The 18,975-nt window shown below is 35.8% G+C and overlaps 1 protein-coding gene across 1 annotated transcript; it reads left to right on the forward strand.

Moving 5' to 3' along the window:
• Positions 1-13,193: 13,193 nt before the first annotated feature.
• Positions 13,194-16,000, forward strand: LOC109692475 (N-acetyllactosaminide alpha-1,3-galactosyltransferase-like 1). Its single transcript, XM_074052155.1, has 3 exons — positions 13,194-13,204; positions 14,528-14,665; positions 15,325-16,000. Exons 1-3 carry the CDS (start codon positions 13,194-13,196, stop codon positions 15,998-16,000), a joined length of 825 nt encoding a protein of 274 aa, XP_073908256.1.
• Positions 16,001-18,975: the final 2,975 nt, after the last annotated feature.

Genomic DNA, 18,975 nt, shown 5'->3' on the forward strand with positions numbered 1-18,975 from the left:
ATAACCTACTATAGGAAACATGGTTGATAAAATTTTTTGTTAACTGCTAAAATTCCATCATACAGAAAATTCAAATTCTTACTGTCATCATGCCTTGCTCTTATGGTATTCCCTTTACTTTCTTTTCTTTCTTTCTTTCTTTCTTTTTTTTTTTTTTTTGAGACAGGCTGGCCTCAAACTCGAGATCCTCCTGCCTCACAGCCTCCCAAGTGCTGGAATTACAGATACCCAGCTTTTATGGTCTCCTTTATAAGGAATGCCATGTTACTGAATATCATTTGAAAAACAGCTATGTTGTAGGAGCGAATGGCTTTTAAAATTAACCCTATTGCTTCTGAATCATGTTCTATGTGTTATTTGCCCTCTAGGGGTATAGTATACGAGTGAAAAAGATTCATGGCCACCTGTAATGGTATTTTTTTTCTGTAATAGTATTAATGCCATCTTTTTTAATATAACAAAGGTCTATCTTTGTAAAAAAAAAAAAGAAAGAAGGAGAAGAAGAAGAAGTAAAGTCATAATCTAATAACAGGCCTGGATTTTGTTGTGTATTCTATAACTGTAGTATTGCACCTGGCATACAGTAAGTCTTTAGTTTGTTATGGCTAACAAATGAGAGGTCAAATTAGAGTCTAGATTTTATGTTATTTTTAATGCAATAGGCATTTGTTCAAATTAAAAACTAAAAATGACTCTTTTCATTTATCTAAAGAATAAAGAATCACCTGCAGGAGATGTACATTTGCTGGTAAGAGTTTGTCCTATAAATATTCTAGAAACTATTAAGGAAAAGTGGCTGGAGCCAAATAGGTTCCAATAGTGAAAGTGTTCAGAAAAATACTGTTTTTGACATTTGCTATAGTTTAAGCAATATTTTTTTAGATTATGTAGCTCCCTTTAGTTGTCCTTGATTTCTACCATTAATCATTGTGTAGGACCTCAGGATTAGTGAAAACACACACAAAAGAATGAACTTTTTGGGGCTTGGGGTGTTGTTCAAGTGGTAAAGCACCTTCCTAGCAAGTACAAGGCCCTGAGTTCAAACCCCAGTACTACCAAAAAAAAAAAAAAAGGAATAAACTTTTAAAAACTTCTGTATTTGTCGCTGTATTTTTAAAATGAATTTAGGCATGGACAGTTTGGATTTTGAAAGAGCACCTTCCTATGGGATCCTATAATGAAATATCTTTAACTAAAGACACTTCTGAAAATATCATAAAGGAATACACTTTGTATTTCCATTTCATTTTAAAATATTATAGATCATAGGAATTTGCAAAGAAATCATGTATACCTTTCACCCAACTTTTATCTACTTTCCCTCAATGTTATATCTTACCTGACTGTAGCAGTAATAATAAAAATCAGGAAATTTATACAGAGACAAGGTGCATACATGGTTTTATCCTTTTATCACATGTGTAGATTGATATAACTACCACTGCAATCAAGATACACAGTTTTCCACCACCACAAAAATGTCCCATTTAAATTCATGTGCAATTCCTTCTTCTAGACCCTGCTTAATCCCTGGCACCACTACCAATCTTTTATCCACCTCTATAATTTTGTCATTTTATTAATGTTTCAGGGCTGACCAAGTAGCTCAAGTGGAAAAGCAACCTGCCTAGCAGATATGAGGCCCTGAGATCAACCCCCCAGTGCTGCCTCCCAAAAGAATGTTTTATAAATGGGATCATATAGTATAAGACTTACAAGGGAGGGAGATGGGAGATGAACAGAATCAAGGTACATTATATACATGTGTGAAAATGTCATAATGAAACCCATTATTTTGTACAATAAATTTTTTTGAATAGTTCATTCTGTTTTTATTGCTGTGTAGGATTCCACTGATGGATACATCAAAGTTTGTTTAACCAGGGACATTTTCATTGAAAGTTGTTTTCTTTTCCTTTTTTATCTGAGAGTGATTCTCACTATGTAGCCCCAGGCTGGCCTCAAACTTGCACTCCTCCTGCCTCTGCCCCTCAGGTGCCAGGATCATAAGCATGTGCCACCACCCCTAGCTTAACAATATTTCATTAAAGTACCTGGAAAACATTGTGTCATTTCCTTTTGGCTTCCAAGGGTCCCAATGAGAAATCCATTCACATTGGAACTGTTTTTCACTGTAAATGATGAATCATTTCTCTCCAGGTGCTTCAGACTTTTTCATCTTTAGTTTTCAGAAGTTTACCATGTTTGGTTCACTCACATTCTTAAATCTGTATCTTTTGCCAAATTCAGAGGGTTTTCAGTCAATATTTTTTAAAGACTGGGGATGTGGCTCAGGTGGGAGGGAGAGAGAGAAGGAAGTGAAAAAGAAAAAGAAAAAGAAAAACCTCAGGTGGATCCTACCTTTAAATGAAAGTCAAAGACAAAAATTAGGACCTTTTTCTTCAACCCCATTATTTCAACATACAATAGAGTACCTATCACACAGCAAGCCACAAGTGATTGACAAATTAATTAAATCTTCATTTTATCTGAATGTACATCTTTCTGTCCACTCTTTTTAATTTTTAAAGTATGTTCATCACCATGGAACCCTATTTCTCTACTTTCTACCTCTTTTGGTCATGACCTCTTTACCATACAGATATTTTCTGGACTAGCCTTTATCTTTCCAGATACAGCTTACATATTTCTTCTGTAAGAGGTTTCCTTTAACCTCAAATTTATGTTTGATGCCCCAGTTAGATGCCCCCACAGAACTCTGATTTCCCCTATTAGCAATTATCCCTGTGCTGCAAGTAGTGTCTGTTTAAATCATCTTTCTGCTATTCTATAAGCTTCTTGCTCATAGTTGTAGAACCAGCACTGAACTGTGCCTGTCATTTAATAGGAGCACAACAAGTATTTATTGAGTGGGTTAGTCTTAATGTGAGTTTTCTCTTTGTACCTAGGAATGATCAACTGGAGGAACCTCAGCTCTCCACCTGGTTTAATTCTGAGTAAGAACAAAAAATTCTGCTCACAAATAGTAATATAACTCAACTTTAAGAAGGGGATTTTTTTCTCTCATCAAATTGTTGGTACTGACGGTACCTAGGACTGAAAGGTTTCTAGGACTAATAGTTTTACTTATAAGGCTTTTTACATATAAACTTAAAGTGTGCTTATCAAGGGTTATAATAAGAAATCTGTCACACACTGTCTGGTTTAACACTCCTGGTATTATTTAGGAGAAAAGTCTGAAAGGGGAGGGGGGAGAGAGTGGGGGAGGAGGACAGGAGGGAGAAATGACCCAAACAATGTATACACATGTGAATAAGTGAATAATAATAATGAAAAGAAAAAGAAGCAGCCTGAAGATGCCATCAATAACTCCTCCTGATTTTTAAATTTTTCCTATAATTTGCACATTAATTATACAAATTGAGGGGTTTGACTGTGACATTTCCATCCATGCATGTACCATGTTTTGGCAGTATCCACTCTCCCTACCACCACCACTAACACTGACACTGGGGGGAGAATCTTATTCTTTTTAATAGCTATGCTATGTTTCATTTGATGTTTGCATATTAATTTATTTAGCTAATTCCCCTGTTGGCTTTGTGCCATTTATAGCTTGGGGGATATTATAAGTAGTATTCCAGCAAATATCCCTGTATATGTGTAATTTTTACAGCAGTGTGCAGATGGATCTGTAGGATACATTCCTAAGATGGAGTCATCAGTTAAAAAGAAAAAAATTTAAATTTTGATTAAGGTTGCTAAATTGCCCTTTAATAATTATGCTATTTTATTTTCTAGCCTATAATGGATAAATGTTAGCAATATTTTATTTTGTTATTTAATTTATTTTATATCAGTCTAATAATATCAAATATTTTATTATTTGCAAAACTGTTACTTCAAATATTTCAATTCTCTTTGCATTTCTAAAACTGAGTTTGAATATCATTTTATATTTATTAGTCATTTGTATTTAATCTTCTGTGAATTTTTCTTATTTATGTTTTTAATGAACTAGAGGGACGCAGAATTAGATAAATAATAATCATAGCTTCATGACATCTGTCACCATTGGTTCATGCAGAACTCATATATTACTTTTCTATTTGCTGGTTTATTATTACGGAAGCCAAAATTACAATCTTCAATAACTTCAGCTTTTAGCTCTGTGTCCTTTCCAGTATCTTTGCTCCTTCCTCTCCTGACCATGAGAAGTAGGTATCATCCCGAGTCTTGATTCATTATCCCCTTGCTTTCTTTTCAAAATTATGTATGCTGGGGGAAAAGTTCATTTTTAAATTTTAGTTGTTGATAACTTCATAAAGAAGATACCATGCTGCACATAGTCTTCAGGGATTTTTTTTTCCTTAATTTTAGATTACTAAAATTCATTCAGAAATTATGTGTTAATTTAATTCATTTTGATGGCTGCAAAACAATTGGCTGTGCAAATATACTCTACAGCTTATTTATTCATTGCTTTGTTAATGAGAATTTGAGCCACTTCTAGGTTTTTACTGTTATGAACAGTGCTGCTATAAATATTCCTATACAAGGCTCTTTGGGTAGAAATGTAACCTGAGTGGTAAAGTATGTGACTGTTCAACCTATGAGATATGTGCCATCTAATACTCAGTATTGCCAATAGAATGGGCATAAACATTATTTTTCTTTGTGGTCTGCTGAATTTCTTTTCTTCAGTCACATTATTTCATGTGTTTGTTGGTCACATGTGCTTCTTCTTCAGTAAAATGTGTTCATACAGTTTCCCATTTCTTTTTAATTATTTGTGTTTCGTCTATCAATTTATAGATATATTCTTGATACTAGTCCTTTGTCAGATGTGAGTATCATAAGTGTCCTGTTTCTAGTTTTAATGTAAGTTTATAGAAAATATGAAAGAATAAATGTCTCAGAATAGTCAAGGAAAGTATGAAAAAGAAGAAAGTTAAGAGGATTTTGACTTAAAATCAGAGTGTACATAACCCCATTGTAATCAAGTCAACAAGAAATAAACCAGAAGAACAGTGAATCCAGAATTACATCACATGTAATTTGTTACATGAAAGCTGACATGTAACAAAGATGGTATTTTAAAAGTCAGTGAGAAAAGAATGAATTACTTAAAACTTATACTGGCACTACTGACTATCAAGTGGGAAAAAAGTAGACCCCAAGACTGGGATTGTAGCTTAGTTGCAGAACACTTGCCTATCATGTACAAGGACTGGGTTCCATCCCCATCACCACAAAAAACAAAAAAGCGGACCATATATCCTTCTATATCTTTATACCATATATAAAAATAAATTCTTCATGTGTATAATTTTAATCAATTCATTTAATTTTATTAAAATGGTAAAGCTCAATGGAAGAGTACTTGTAGTAGAGCATGCACAAGGGCCTGGAGTTTGAGCCTAACACCACAAGAAGTTAAAAAACAATACACTTCACTTATTTAATTAATAAAATCAAGTTACTATCATAACTGCCTGGATCACACAAGATAACATTCATGACAAAATTACGTCCAAATCAGGGCTCCACACAAGGTAGAAACTTTTTCACATTTAACACTAGAAGATTCAACAGACCAAGCATATCTGGATCAAAGTACTTACCAAGACAAAATTATATAGTACAGCAAGAAAGACATAAAACAGACCTTGGAACAACTGGACTTCCAGACCATTCCAGAAACATAACCCACAAAACAGAGGTAATTTCCAGAGAAGAAATCCTTTCCCGCACAGAAATCAAAAACGAAACATGCAAAATAACACAATTAGAAACACACAAGGATTCTTTAAAAAAAACAAACAAACTGAAAGGGCCCCAGCTCAGGAATATCTTCACGAGGGATAATAGACTATATATACAATTAGCAACAGAAATTCAGGAGATTATAGAAAAGTATTTTTAGTAGGCACAGGTTATCAGATAACTATATTAAATAAACAAACTAATAAAAATAATGACTCCACAAAAATAAAAAGATTGGGTGGTAAGAAAACTGAAGCCAGCCCAATCATAGCAATAACTTTACACTATAATAATGAACCAAAAGAAGGAACCATATACTGCTCTTGAGGTAGAACACATTTTGGACATGGATGTGATAGCTGTACTATAAAAATTCATGGCTGATAAAACACATAAAAGCTATAAAATTCAGATTAGCCAAAGTATAGAGAACACCTAAAACCCTACCCAATCCCATGGTAATAGCATATACAAAACAATATCTGTTAAATGTGGACATAAAGAAATTGCAGCATAGATACACATCACAGTAGAAAACTCACTAACTGGACTCTTTGTGTAATAGAAACTCTTACTGATATGTAATGTTTTACCAGACTAACAGACAGGTTATGACAAACAAAATATGATCACATAACTTTTAAAAATCAATTGGAGTATACATAATATGCAGAGTTTATTTAAATCTATCTGGATACTATATAAACAAGGAAATGGGACATAAGTGGTCATCATACATTTGAGGATATTACATCAACAACATATTATTACACCATAAATACAGCAACTATATCAATATATGGAATATAGGAAATTTTGCATAGATAATATGACATAAGTTAAATAATGAGATGCAATTTTATAATCATCCCTCAAGATCCAGTGCTCAGACTGTTATAAGCTCAGAATGTGCAAAGTTGACAAATGTTATCAATGTTAAAGTGAATGGAAAATCTTACCTAGTATCATGCAATCAGGAAATATCATATAGGGAACTGCCTGAATCTTGGCATGGTAGGATCCAAGAAATCTCATGGACTGACACCACGCACATGGACACCATTATTGAAACAAACCAAGAGAAACTGAAAACAGCATCTGATTCCTTCCACAACTGGCAAATATAAAGAGTTCAATTGAACTCACCAAGCATGCAGTCACACTACTAAAATGCAAACTTCATTGCATTGGCAAAAGATATCAAAAGCATATATGCAAAATGCATATTCTTATGCCTGTTTGGCAAATCCCTCAAAATACACATGTTGGGATTAGGGATGTAGCTCAAGTGGTGGAGCACCTGCCTAGCAAGTGTGAGGCACTGAGTTCAATCCCCATTACTGCCAAAATGTACACATACGCACACACACCATGTACAGGCTCATAGTCTGATTACACTGACTGGTACAACCTGACCAGTACGATTTGATTCCATATAAAAGAAACATTGCTCTTTTCCCCTAGCAATTATTTTCTATTGTACTTGCTTAAAATGCACCGTTAGCCTTTGTAATACATCTTGTGAAAAGAACAACGTGCGATTCTTCTCACTACAGAGCCATTGAGCCCTTGTTCTCAGGAATCAAGGGTGGACTGTGGAGGTCAGGCTGTGCCCTGCTCTAAAATACTCCATTTTGTATAGAATGGTAGCTTTCATCCTGTTCCTTTCCCTTTGTGATTCCATTTTATAAAACAACAGTTTGCTTCATTTTGAGTGCAAATGCTGAGGCAGATGACTCTACATCTTGTTTGTGCAAGCAAACAACTACTATCTGTCTAGTACAAAACATAAGGCACAGACTAATAAATAGCTTTTTTATGCAAATAAGATATTACCACCTATCAACTTAATTAACTCAGGAACACTTGCACATATGGGCATATCAAAACCATGCCCAAAAAATCAGGCCCATGAGCTTACTGAGCACTCCAGACCAACAAATGATGCAACCCCCACATATGGATCATATAAAAGGAGGGTGCCTGACACTGGGGTATGTTAGCACCCATCAATTCATCATCATACTATCTGCTGCATGCATCATGGATTGACAGGTGACAAATTCCCAACACTGTCCCCAGGGCTTCAGCTCAACATAATCACCCTACTTGATGTGACCCACTCAAATTGTAGATCTGCCAGCTCTCCAGACCCAGTAAGCCAAGACCCAGCTCTGTGCCTTCAACTACCTCTGCACTTAGACAACCTCATGGCACAAAAACTCTGACACTGTGTTTGTTATGTTAATATCTAGCCACCTAACAGTGACTCTCTTTGTATCTTCAGTAAGCCCTCTTTGAACCCTAAAGCTGCTTTAACCTTTTCTTAACCATTCTGTAACCTACATATCATTGTGTGAATTGTACTGTGTGTTCCAAGAGTTAATATTAGTAATTAAGATTGGAAATTGGAGAACATCATTCTGAGTGAGGTTAGCCTGGCCCAAAACACCAAAAATCGTATGTTCTCCCTCATATGCGGACATTAGATCAAGGGCAAACACAACAAGGGGATTGGACTATGAGCACATGATAAAAGCGAGAGCACACAAGGGAGGGGTGAGGATAGGTAAGACACCTAAAAAACTAGCTAGCATTTGTTGCCCTTAACGCAGAGAAACTAAAGCAGATACCTTAAAGCAACTGAGGCCAATAGGAAAAGGGGAACAGGTACTAGAGAAAAGGTTAGATCAAAAAGAATTAACCTAGAAGGTAACACCCACGCACAGGAAATCAATGTGAGTCAATGCCCTGTATAGCTATTCTTATCTCAACCAGCAAAAACCCTTGTTCCTTCCTATTATTGCTTATACTCTCTCTACAACAAAATTAGAAATAAGGGCAAAATAGTTTCTGCTGGGTATTGAGGGGGGGGAGAGGGAGGGGGCGGAGTGGGTGGTAAGGGAGGGGGTGGGGGCAGGGGGGAGAAATGAACCAAGCCTTGTATGCACATATGAATAATAAAAGAAAAATGAAAAAAAAAAAAGATTGGAATGAAAGAACCTATGATTGCCAATGGCCTGGTTATCAAGTGAAATCAGTAGTAGTTGGCAAATTAAAGCCTATGAAATTGATGTAGCTTATGAATTTATTGTTGTTTAATAAACTCTAACACAGAAAAGACAAAGTGTGTCCATGTTTCTGACATAGCTTGCTCAGGACACTGGTATTACAAACATGTGCCACACAGCTACTTGAGTTTTAAGTCCAGAGTCTGAGAGTTAATTTCTGAATGCCTACATTTTGCTTAGACCTGGTTAAGATATAACAACTGATTTCTATTAGAAAAGACAACAGTTTTCACATATTAACTTTATAATAGCAGTTTAAGAACCATCCTTAAGACACGTGTGCACACACACATAGATTTTAAATAAAGAATGCTAAAAATGTCAATTTAAGTGCACATAAAAATGAAAATTGTGGTAATTGGCCACAATAACTAGTCAGTTGTTTTCTGAAATTCCAGGGGCAAATGAAGTTTTTGACCAATGCAAAAACTAATGGATAGACTAATGCAAAAAAAAATAGCACATAAATTATATTAATTTAGAGTACTCTCAGATAGACCTCTTTCAGTCATAGGTTAATTATAATTTTATCTAGTGGGTAATAAGATGGACTCAGAGCTTTTATTCTTATGCAAATCATACCTTCTTAAGCTTTTTTCTTTTCTTTTCCTTTCTTTCTTATATCTGCTGTCCCTGACTCAAGACCTGAAAGGTTCTATGTTAGGATCCTCTCTCTTTATTCCTAACCTGCCCTTGTGGGCAAAAGGGAATGCAAAGGGGAGGGGTAGTAGGCTGAGAGAAACACAAGGTGGGCACTTGGTGCTGGCTATAACCTTAGCAAGAGAATGGTCACGTTACCAAGCCCACATGTAATCTCCATTTTTGTAGATGTGGCTACCCTTTGTACATGGGCTCACTAAGCCAGCAACAAGGGTGACTAGGAAAGGAGTCTAGATGACATTCAGAGACTAGTTCATCTTGTCCACTGGATTACTGAGAGTCTCCTTTGTATAACATATCCTCTGGCAGGCCCAAGTGAGGAGCTACATATCTAAGCTATTATTTTTAGTAATTTTTATTAGTATAAATTAATTGTACAAAGGGGTTTCATTGTGATATTTCCATAGATGTGTACAATGTACTTTGATCAAATTCACCTCCTCTTTTATACTCTAACCCATTAACCCATTTTCTTTTTTTAAAATTTTTTTTTATTCATATGTGCATACAATGTTTGGGTCATTTCTCTCCCCTTCCCCCACCCCTTCCCTTCCCCGCCCCCTTCTCCCCCCACTTCCTTGATATCCGGCAGAAACTATTTTGCCCTTATCTGTAATTTTGTTGAAGAGAGAGTATAAGCAATAATAGGAAGGAACAAGGGTTTTTGCTAGTTGAGATAAGGATAGCTATACAGGGAGTTGACTCACATTAATTTCCTGTGCATGTGTGTTACCTTCTAGGTTAATTCTTCTTGGTCTAACCTTTTCTCTAGTTCCTGGTCCCCTTCTCCTATTGGCCTCAGTTGCTTTAAGGTATCTGCTTTAGTTTTTCTGCGTTGAGGGCAACAAATGCTATCTAGTGTTTTAGGTGTCTTACCTATCCTCATACCTCCCTTGTGTGCTCTCACTTTATCACGTGATCAAATTCCAATCCCCTTGTTGTGTTTGCCCTTGATCTAATGTCTGATATGAGGGAGAACAAACGATTTTTGGTCTTTTGGGCCAGGCTAACCTCATTCAGAATGATGTTCTCCAATTCCATCCATTTACCTGCGAATGATAACATTTCATTCTTCTTCATGGCTGCATAAAATTCCATTGTGTATAGATACCACATTTTCTTAATCCATTCGTCAGTAGTGGGGCATCTTGGCTGTTTCCATAACTTGGCTATTGTGAATAGTGCTGCAATAAACAGGGGTGTGCAGTCTTTTGGGTATATCCCCAAGAGTGGTATTGCTGGATCAAATGGTAGATCAATGTTTAGCTTTTTAAGTAGCCTCCAAATTTTTTTCCAGAGTGGTTGTACTAGTTTACATTCCCACCAGCAGTGTAAGAGGGTTCCTTTTTCCTCGCATCCTCGCCAACACCTGTTGTTAGTGGTGTTGCTAAATGATGGCTATTCTAACAGAGGTGAGGTGGAATCTTAGCGTGGTTTTAATTTGCATTTCCTTTATTGCTAGAGATGGTGAGCATTTTTTCATGTGTTTTTTGGCCATTTGAATTTCTTCTTTTGAGAAAGTTCTGTTTAGTTCACTTGCCTATAAGGTTCATTAATTTTGGGAGAATTTAGTTTTTTAAGTTCCCTATATATTCTGGTTATCAGTCCTTTGTCTGATGTATAGCTGGCAAATATTTTCTCCCACTCTGTAGGTGTTCTCTTCAGTTTAGAGACCATTTCTTTTGATGAACAGAAGCTTTTTAGTTTTATGAGGTCCCATTTATCTATGCTATCTCTTAGTTGCTGTGCTGCTGGGGTTCCATTGAGAAAGTTCTTACCTATACCTATTAATTCCAGAGTATTTCCTACTCTTTCCTGTATCAACTTTAGAGTTTGGGGTCTGATATTAAGATCCTTGATCCATTTTGAGTTAATATTGGTATAGGGTGATATACATGGATCTAGCTTCAGTTTTTTGCAGACTGCTAACCAGTTTTCCCAGCAGTTTTTGTTGAAGAGGCTGTCTTTTCGCCCTCGTATATTTTTAGTGCCTTTGTCAAAGACAAGTTCCATTACTCCATTTTCAGAGTGTTTATACATATGTGTGTGTATATAATTATATATAATTTGAATATAATATGTATAATTAACTTTGATCATGTTCACCCCTTAGCAGCCTCTCCTTTCCCCCTCCCACTGGTTCCCTTGCCCTACAGTCTCCCTTTCATGCTTATGTGCCGTTATCATAATCATAAACATAATCATTTTTTGACCAGATTCTGCATAGGAACAAAAACATGGTAATTGGCTTTTTGAGCTTGATTTATCTCACTAAACATGATAATCCATTTTCCTGCAAGTGACATAACTTCGTTCCTCTGAAAGATGGGTGAATAATACTCAATTTATATATCACATTTTCTTTATTCATTCATCAGTGTTGGGAACCTGGGTTGAGCTGATTTCACAGCTTGGCTATGGTGAATAGTGCTGTAATAAACATGGTTATTCAAGTATCTCTATTGCATGTTGACTTAACATTCCTTCAGATATATGCCCAAGAATGGTATAGTATGTCATAAGGTAGTTCTATTTTTAGTTTTTTGAGGAACTTTCATACTGATTTCCATAGTAGTTGCACTAATTTACATTCCCAACAACAGTATATAGGGGTTCCTTGCCCTTGCAGCCCATATCCTCACCAGCATTTGTTGTTTGTTTTCTTTTTGTTGTTCTTGTTGTTTTTCTTGATGATAACCATTTTGACTGGTGAGGTGGAATCTCAGTGTCACTTTGAATTGCATTTCCTTTATGGCTAAGAATGGTAAACAGTTTTTCATCATTTATTGGTCATTTGTGTTTCTTCTTTTGAGAACTGTTCAATTTGTTTGTTCATTTATTAATTAGATTATTTGTCCTTTTACTGTTTAAGTTTTTGAGTTCATTATATGTTCTGAATATTAATCCTTTATCCTCCCATTCTGATTGTTTTCTTTGCTATGCAGAAGCTTTTTAATATGATATAGTCCCATTTGTAAACTTTTGCTCTTATTTCCTGGAGTACTATTCCAAAAAAAATTGCCTATATTTTCAAGTTTGTTTCCTATGTTTTACAGTAGTAGTTTCAAAGTTTCAGGACTTATGTTAAAATATTTGATCCATTTTGAATTGATATTTTTGGACAAGGTGAAAAGGATCTAGAGCACTCTTCTACATGTGGATATGTAGTTTTCTCAGACCAAGTATTGAGGAAGTTGTCTTTTCTCCAATATATTATTTTAGTGCCTTTTTCAAAAGTCAGATGGCTGTAGCAGTGTTGGTTTATTTTGGGGTTGTCTATTTTGCTCTGTTGGTCGGTCCACATGTCTGTTTTTCTCCAGTACCATGCTGGTTTTGCTACTGTGGTTCAGAGGTATAGTTTGATGTCCGTTATTGTGATACTTCCAGCATTGCTCTTTTTGCACAGGAATGCCTTTGCCATTTGGGGGTCTTTTATGTTTCTATATGAGTTTTAGGGTTGATTTTTCTATTTCTGTGAAGAATGACATTGAGATTTTGATGGGAACTGTGTTAAACCTGTAGATTGGTTTATAAATATAAAGACTATAAGTCTATTCTTCTACTTCCTCTTGTTTTAGCTTTTGTTAAACAATTTCTTAACATAGGTTAATTATCTTCTGCTTTTAGAGATTTTTTTCATTCTGGGAGTAAACCTTGAATCTGATTTAATAAGAAAAGAAGGATGGTCCTAAAACCTTTTCACCATCTCAAACAGATTTTGTTTACATGCACAGCATGCTTAATTTGTAAGTGTCATCACTGCAACAAGAATATATCTGAATAATTTTACGGTAGATTTTGAGATTTGTGATTTAAAAAGAAGGGTATGCCTATAAATTCTTAGAGAGATTTTTAAATAAGTGTATAAGTTAAAGAATCCTCAGTATGGAAAAGGCAACACTTTTGAAGGATTTTTTATTATTATTGTTATTATTATTATACTATTACTATACTATATTATTGTTATTATTATATAAAAGTATATTAATATACTTTTTTTTGCAGTACTGGGGCTTGAACTCAGGGCGTTCACCTTGCACCACTCCACCAGCCCTGTTTTTGGAAGGGTTTTTCAAGATATGGTCTCACAAACTGTCTTCCAGGGCTGCCTTTGAACCACGATCCTCCTGATCTCTGCCTCCTGAGTAGCTAGGATTACAGGCGTGAGGCATGGTCATCCAGGTTATTATTAATATACTATTAAAGACTGCTAAATCTTACCCTTGTCTAGCTCTAGATTTGTAATTAAAACTTGCTATCACCAACAGCAAAATAACTTTTTTGTTTTCAATTCCTTTCAAAATGTGTCTTAATTTGCTTTTATAGTTTAATGCCTTGTCTCCAGCCAGATTAATTATTAATAATACGCCACTTCTGTTGCCATTTTATAGTTAATTGGAAGCAAATCTAATTTTTTTTCCCTTTTTCATTTCTTCCAAATTGCATCGATGGGCCTAAAGCATCAGGGAAGAGGTGAAAAGGGAATATTCTAGCTCTCCCAGGAAAAAAGAAGAAGGAAACATAAACAGGAGGAGGAAGGGGCTGGAGTGGCTCGAGGCTCAAGTGGTAGAGCACCTGCCTAGCAAGTGCAAGGCCCTAAATTTAAACCCCAGTACTGCAAAAAAAAAAAAAAAAAGAAAGAAAGAAGAAGGAAAAAAACCATGAATACATAAGGAGACAGTGCTACTGTCAGCTTTAGGCAACAATCACAGAATTGTTCTGACAGTGCGCTACCTAAATTTAAGTTGTAGTTGGAGCTCAAAAGAAAATAACTCTTGGACTCAAAAGGCAGTAAGGTATAATGCCCAAATGACTCTGAAGCTAGACTGGCTGGATCTTGAATCCTGACTGCCATTTATTAGCTGTGTGATACTAAGCAATTTACTCAACCAATCTGTGCCCATGCTTCCTCATATGAAACAGAGGATTAAATAGTTATGTAAGTACTTGAACAAAGGGTCTGGCATATAGTAAGTGCTCTATAATCACTAGCTATTATCACTTGGACAACTTCTACTGCCATAATAATTTTTATTATCTGCTTGATTTGTTTCTTCTTTGTTCAACAGAAAACGTCCTGATGTTATGACAACAACTGACTGGCTTGCTCCAGTCATATGGGAAGGAACTTACAATAGACTGGTCCTGGAAAAATATTACAGGAGGCTGAATATTACCATAGGCTTGGCTGCATTTGCTTCTGGAAAGTAGGTGTTACCAACTGTCCAGTTTTATTTGGAAAACTAAAAATGAGCATTTGTGGACTTAACACATCCAAAGAACTACTCACAGTGAACCTAAGCATTATTTCTGGCTGTCCCATGTAATTGTGTATAATGATTATTTTCTCCAGCTTTAGCTGAGTCCTTAACACTACTTGGAAATCTTTTCATTAATATCCATTTAGCTCTCTTTCTCTTTCTTCTCAGGTCCTTAAACTTACTACATTCTCTTTCACTAACCAAAACAATTGAACTATAGATTCAACCTCTTTACACTCCTCCTCCTCCTCCTTCGCCTCCTCATCTACGTCCTCCTCATCCTCCTCCTCAGACTGCATTTGAACTCAGGGCTTTATACTTGCAAACCAGATGTTCTACTGCTTGAGCCACACCTCCAGTACATTTTGGTCTGGTTATTTTAGAGATAGAGTCTCTCAGACTTATTTATCCAGCTGGCCTCAAACCAGGATCCTCTGAATCTCAGCCTCCAGAGTAGCTAAAAATTATAGGCATGAGCCATGGAAACCCAGCTACGTTTACCTTCTTTACCATCATTGACACATGTTAATTAGCATGTTAAATGGCATGTATTTTCCTGATGAATTTCATCAAAGTATTTTTTTCTGTTTTTTCATGTTTCATAGATTTGTAGATCAGTACCTGAAACAATTTATACAATCCGCTGATAAGCACTTTATGGTTGGCTACAATGTTATTTTTTACATCTTGATTGATGACATCAACAAGCTTCCTTACATAGAATTGGGTCCTCTTCGAACATTTAAAGTATTTTATCTAGCCAACGAAGACATGTATGAAGACTTCAATTTTGTGAACACAAAGAGATTCAGTAATTTCCTCAAAGAGTGCATCCTGCATGAAGTTGACTTTCTCTTCATTATGGCTGCAAACCAGATCTTTAAGGATGACTTTGGAGTAGAAACCCTGGGTACATCTGTGGCTCAACTCCATGCATGGTGGTATTTTAAAAACATTAAATATTTCCCTTATGAGAGGAGACCTAAATCAGCAGCTTTCATCCCCTTGGGACAGGGAGATTTCTATTACCATAGTGCCATTTTTGGTGGCACACCCCGTGAAGTTTTAGCCTTCATTGATCATTATCTAGACGGAATTACATCTGATACCAAAAATAAACTTGACAGCATGTTTGAAAGCCACCTAAACAAATATTTTTTTATCAACAAACCTACCAAGCTATTATCACCAGAATACAACTGGGATCTAAATTTTAAAACTCCTCCACAAATTAAACATGTTAAAATAGCATGGCAGTCAGAAATTACTTCATGGTTGTAGCATTAGATTTATGGATTAAACAGTGACTCACAATAAGTCCTCAAATATAAAATTTGAGAAAATTTTCAGCTTTTAGTAATTTACAAAAATATACCATCTTCTAAAATAAATTTTCTTTTTTGCAATTTTGAACCATTTAATTCTACCTAGGTTAAATAAAGAGTAACTGGATGATAAGTTGATGTGATGTTATTACTTCTATAATGTAATGTTACTATATATGTATTATAAATAATGCAGATATAAAATGATTTTATGAAAAAAATATAAGCTATAGTTCATGAAAATCATATACACATATATAAAACAAATAACATATATACATGCAATGTCAAAGGGATGTATGTAAGAGAAAAATTAATATCTATTAAATTATTCACCAGATATTTACTATGCTTTTCAGTGTTGGGGTTGCTTGTGATTAATCTCTGCAATCAATATTCAGTCTCTCTAGTATGTGATTGAACTTAGGTGAACTAAAGTTATTCTACCAAATATGTATTTTACTTTTACTACTAAGAGTATTATTCTTCAAATAGACATTTGCTGAACTTTATGCTGAAGGTATTTTTTTGGGTACAGTCACAGATATAAAGTGTTAAAACATAGTTTGTCCTCCAGGAGCCTACAATCTAGCAAGGGAGATAAGACAATTCATAAATATTTCTTTTTCAACTTTAAAAGTACTAAAAATCATAAGGAAGACGTGATTTAAATGTTGTATTGGTTTAAAAAAGGGAGCAACCACCTCTGTAAGAATGTGTAGCCCTTTCAACTATATTATACAAAGGTTCTAAAGCCACAATAAGTTATTTTTATCCCCTTTGTTTGGAGAAAAATCTGAAGTTTAGTAAATATTCTTTAAATGATAAACATTAGTGGCTATTAAACACTAAAATTGTAAGAATTATTAATTATTAATGGTGACTGTGATGCCCACTATGAAGTGACTATGATGCACTTCTCCTGCCATTCGTGTCCTTATATAAAATGGATCTCTTACCCTCTCACTTTGAATATGAGCTGAATTTCTTCCAACTGATAGAATATGAGATGTCATTTTCAATACTAGTTTATATAAGACTGTGACTTCTGTCTTACTAGTAGACTTTTGCTCTTGCTGCCTTTGATATAACAAGTTGCCATTTTGGAGAGGCCTTCTTGGCAAAGAACTACTCAAACCAATAGACAGAGCAGAACTGAAGCTCTTAGTCTAACAGCCATCAAGGAACTGAGTACTACTAACAACCATATGAGTGAGCCTGAAAGTAAATCTTTCCCTGATCAGTCTTCAAAATGAGCCAGGCAACATCCTGAATGCAGCTTTGTGAAAGACCCAAAAGCAGAAATCCAGCCAAGCCATGCCCAGATTCCAGATTACATGGTGAACCATGCTCAATGTTTCCTGACTCTCCCCCTCTACCATCAGCAGCAGAAGGCAGCCCAGGTAGATGCTTCTGTCCCTCAGTAGTACTGGTATTGATTAAGAAGCACCAGGTGATCTGGTAAGCAGGCCCAAGGAAACACCTTCTGTCTCATAGGCCCATTCTCCTTCTCTTACCACATAGCAGCTCTGGGGAGCCCAGGAAAGTACCTCTCATCACCTCAATTCACACAAGCAGGGATCAAACAGGAGGCCCAATGGCACTGACCAGCCCAGAGGGCAGGCTCAGGGAAACACTCACTGCTGTGTGTCCAGCACCTTCCACACTCCATATAGAAGGACCAGACTAAGAAAGTGCACTCATCCCTGCAGTTAGGATCAGCAAGATCAGGCAGGTATCTCAGTGGTATCGAGTGAACAAAGCAGAACAAATAGTTCTGCATAGATTCGGAAACATATAGTGTCATTGGAACCCCAACCCCCTCTAAAATAAGCCAAGAACTAGGTACCATATTAAATTGGTGTTCTGTAATTAAACAAAGTCAAAAGAATAGACACAAACACACACACACACACTTGGTGAGGGAAGATCCCCTTTACTGATTCAAATGCTTACATCTTCCATAAACACCTTACACACACACCTAGAAATAATGTTTTACCAGCAATCTGGACTTGATTACTTGAGTAATCCTTTAGCTTACTCAAGTTGGCACAAAGAATTAACCATCAGAGACTATATTTCATATGCTTCCATCTATATGACATTGTGGGAAACACGAACCTATAGAGATAGTAAGCAGATGACTGGTTGCCAGAGGTTCGAGGAAGGGTATTTAAATAAATGAAGCACAGACTTTTCACAGTAGGGAAACTATCCATATGATACTGCAATGGTGGATACATATCATTATGCATGTGTTAAATCCATAGACCTTCACAGCACTTTGGACCTTCCTTAATTAATGCACTTTTTCAAAATCACATAGGAGGTTGGGGAAATCTCAGTATAGAAGGTAGAGTATAAAAAAGCCCTAACTATTACAAATGTATAAAATGATTTACTGAAGAGGTGGAGGAGAAATCATGCTAACCTAACTTTAGAACTTTGAAAACTAACTCCAGAAATGAGTGGAAATTGTTAAGTCTAAAGATAAAAGTAACTATACTTAAAAACTGGACTCTAGTTGGTAAAATTGTTTCCCATGGAGGTACAGTCCAACAATTCTGAAATAACCATACATGGCCAAGATAGAAATGAACAATTAAGGAACATGGGTGGTAAATGGTGAGAGCCAGGTTCCTTACTGCTGGAATGTGACAAGGAAGAGGAGGCCAGAATGATCACTATGGTAATGGATGAGAATTGAGGACATGTTTAACTTAATATAGATATGAATGATGCACTTAGAAATAGTTATAGATATGTACACATACACAGGTCAGAATAAACACATTATTTCCTTGTTCTGTCTGCTGAGATGAGCTTAGAAACAATGACACCCCAATAGCAGCAGGCAGACCTACTACCTAGATCATGGTTTCTAATAGAAAAGAACCAGAGCTCTTTGGAGAAATGACTGACTCCAGA

The sequence above is a fragment of the Castor canadensis genome, chromosome 13, assembly GCF_047511655.1.
Source record: "Castor canadensis chromosome 13, mCasCan1.hap1v2, whole genome shotgun sequence".
Taxonomy (NCBI): Eukaryota; Metazoa; Chordata; class Mammalia; order Rodentia; family Castoridae; genus Castor; species Castor canadensis.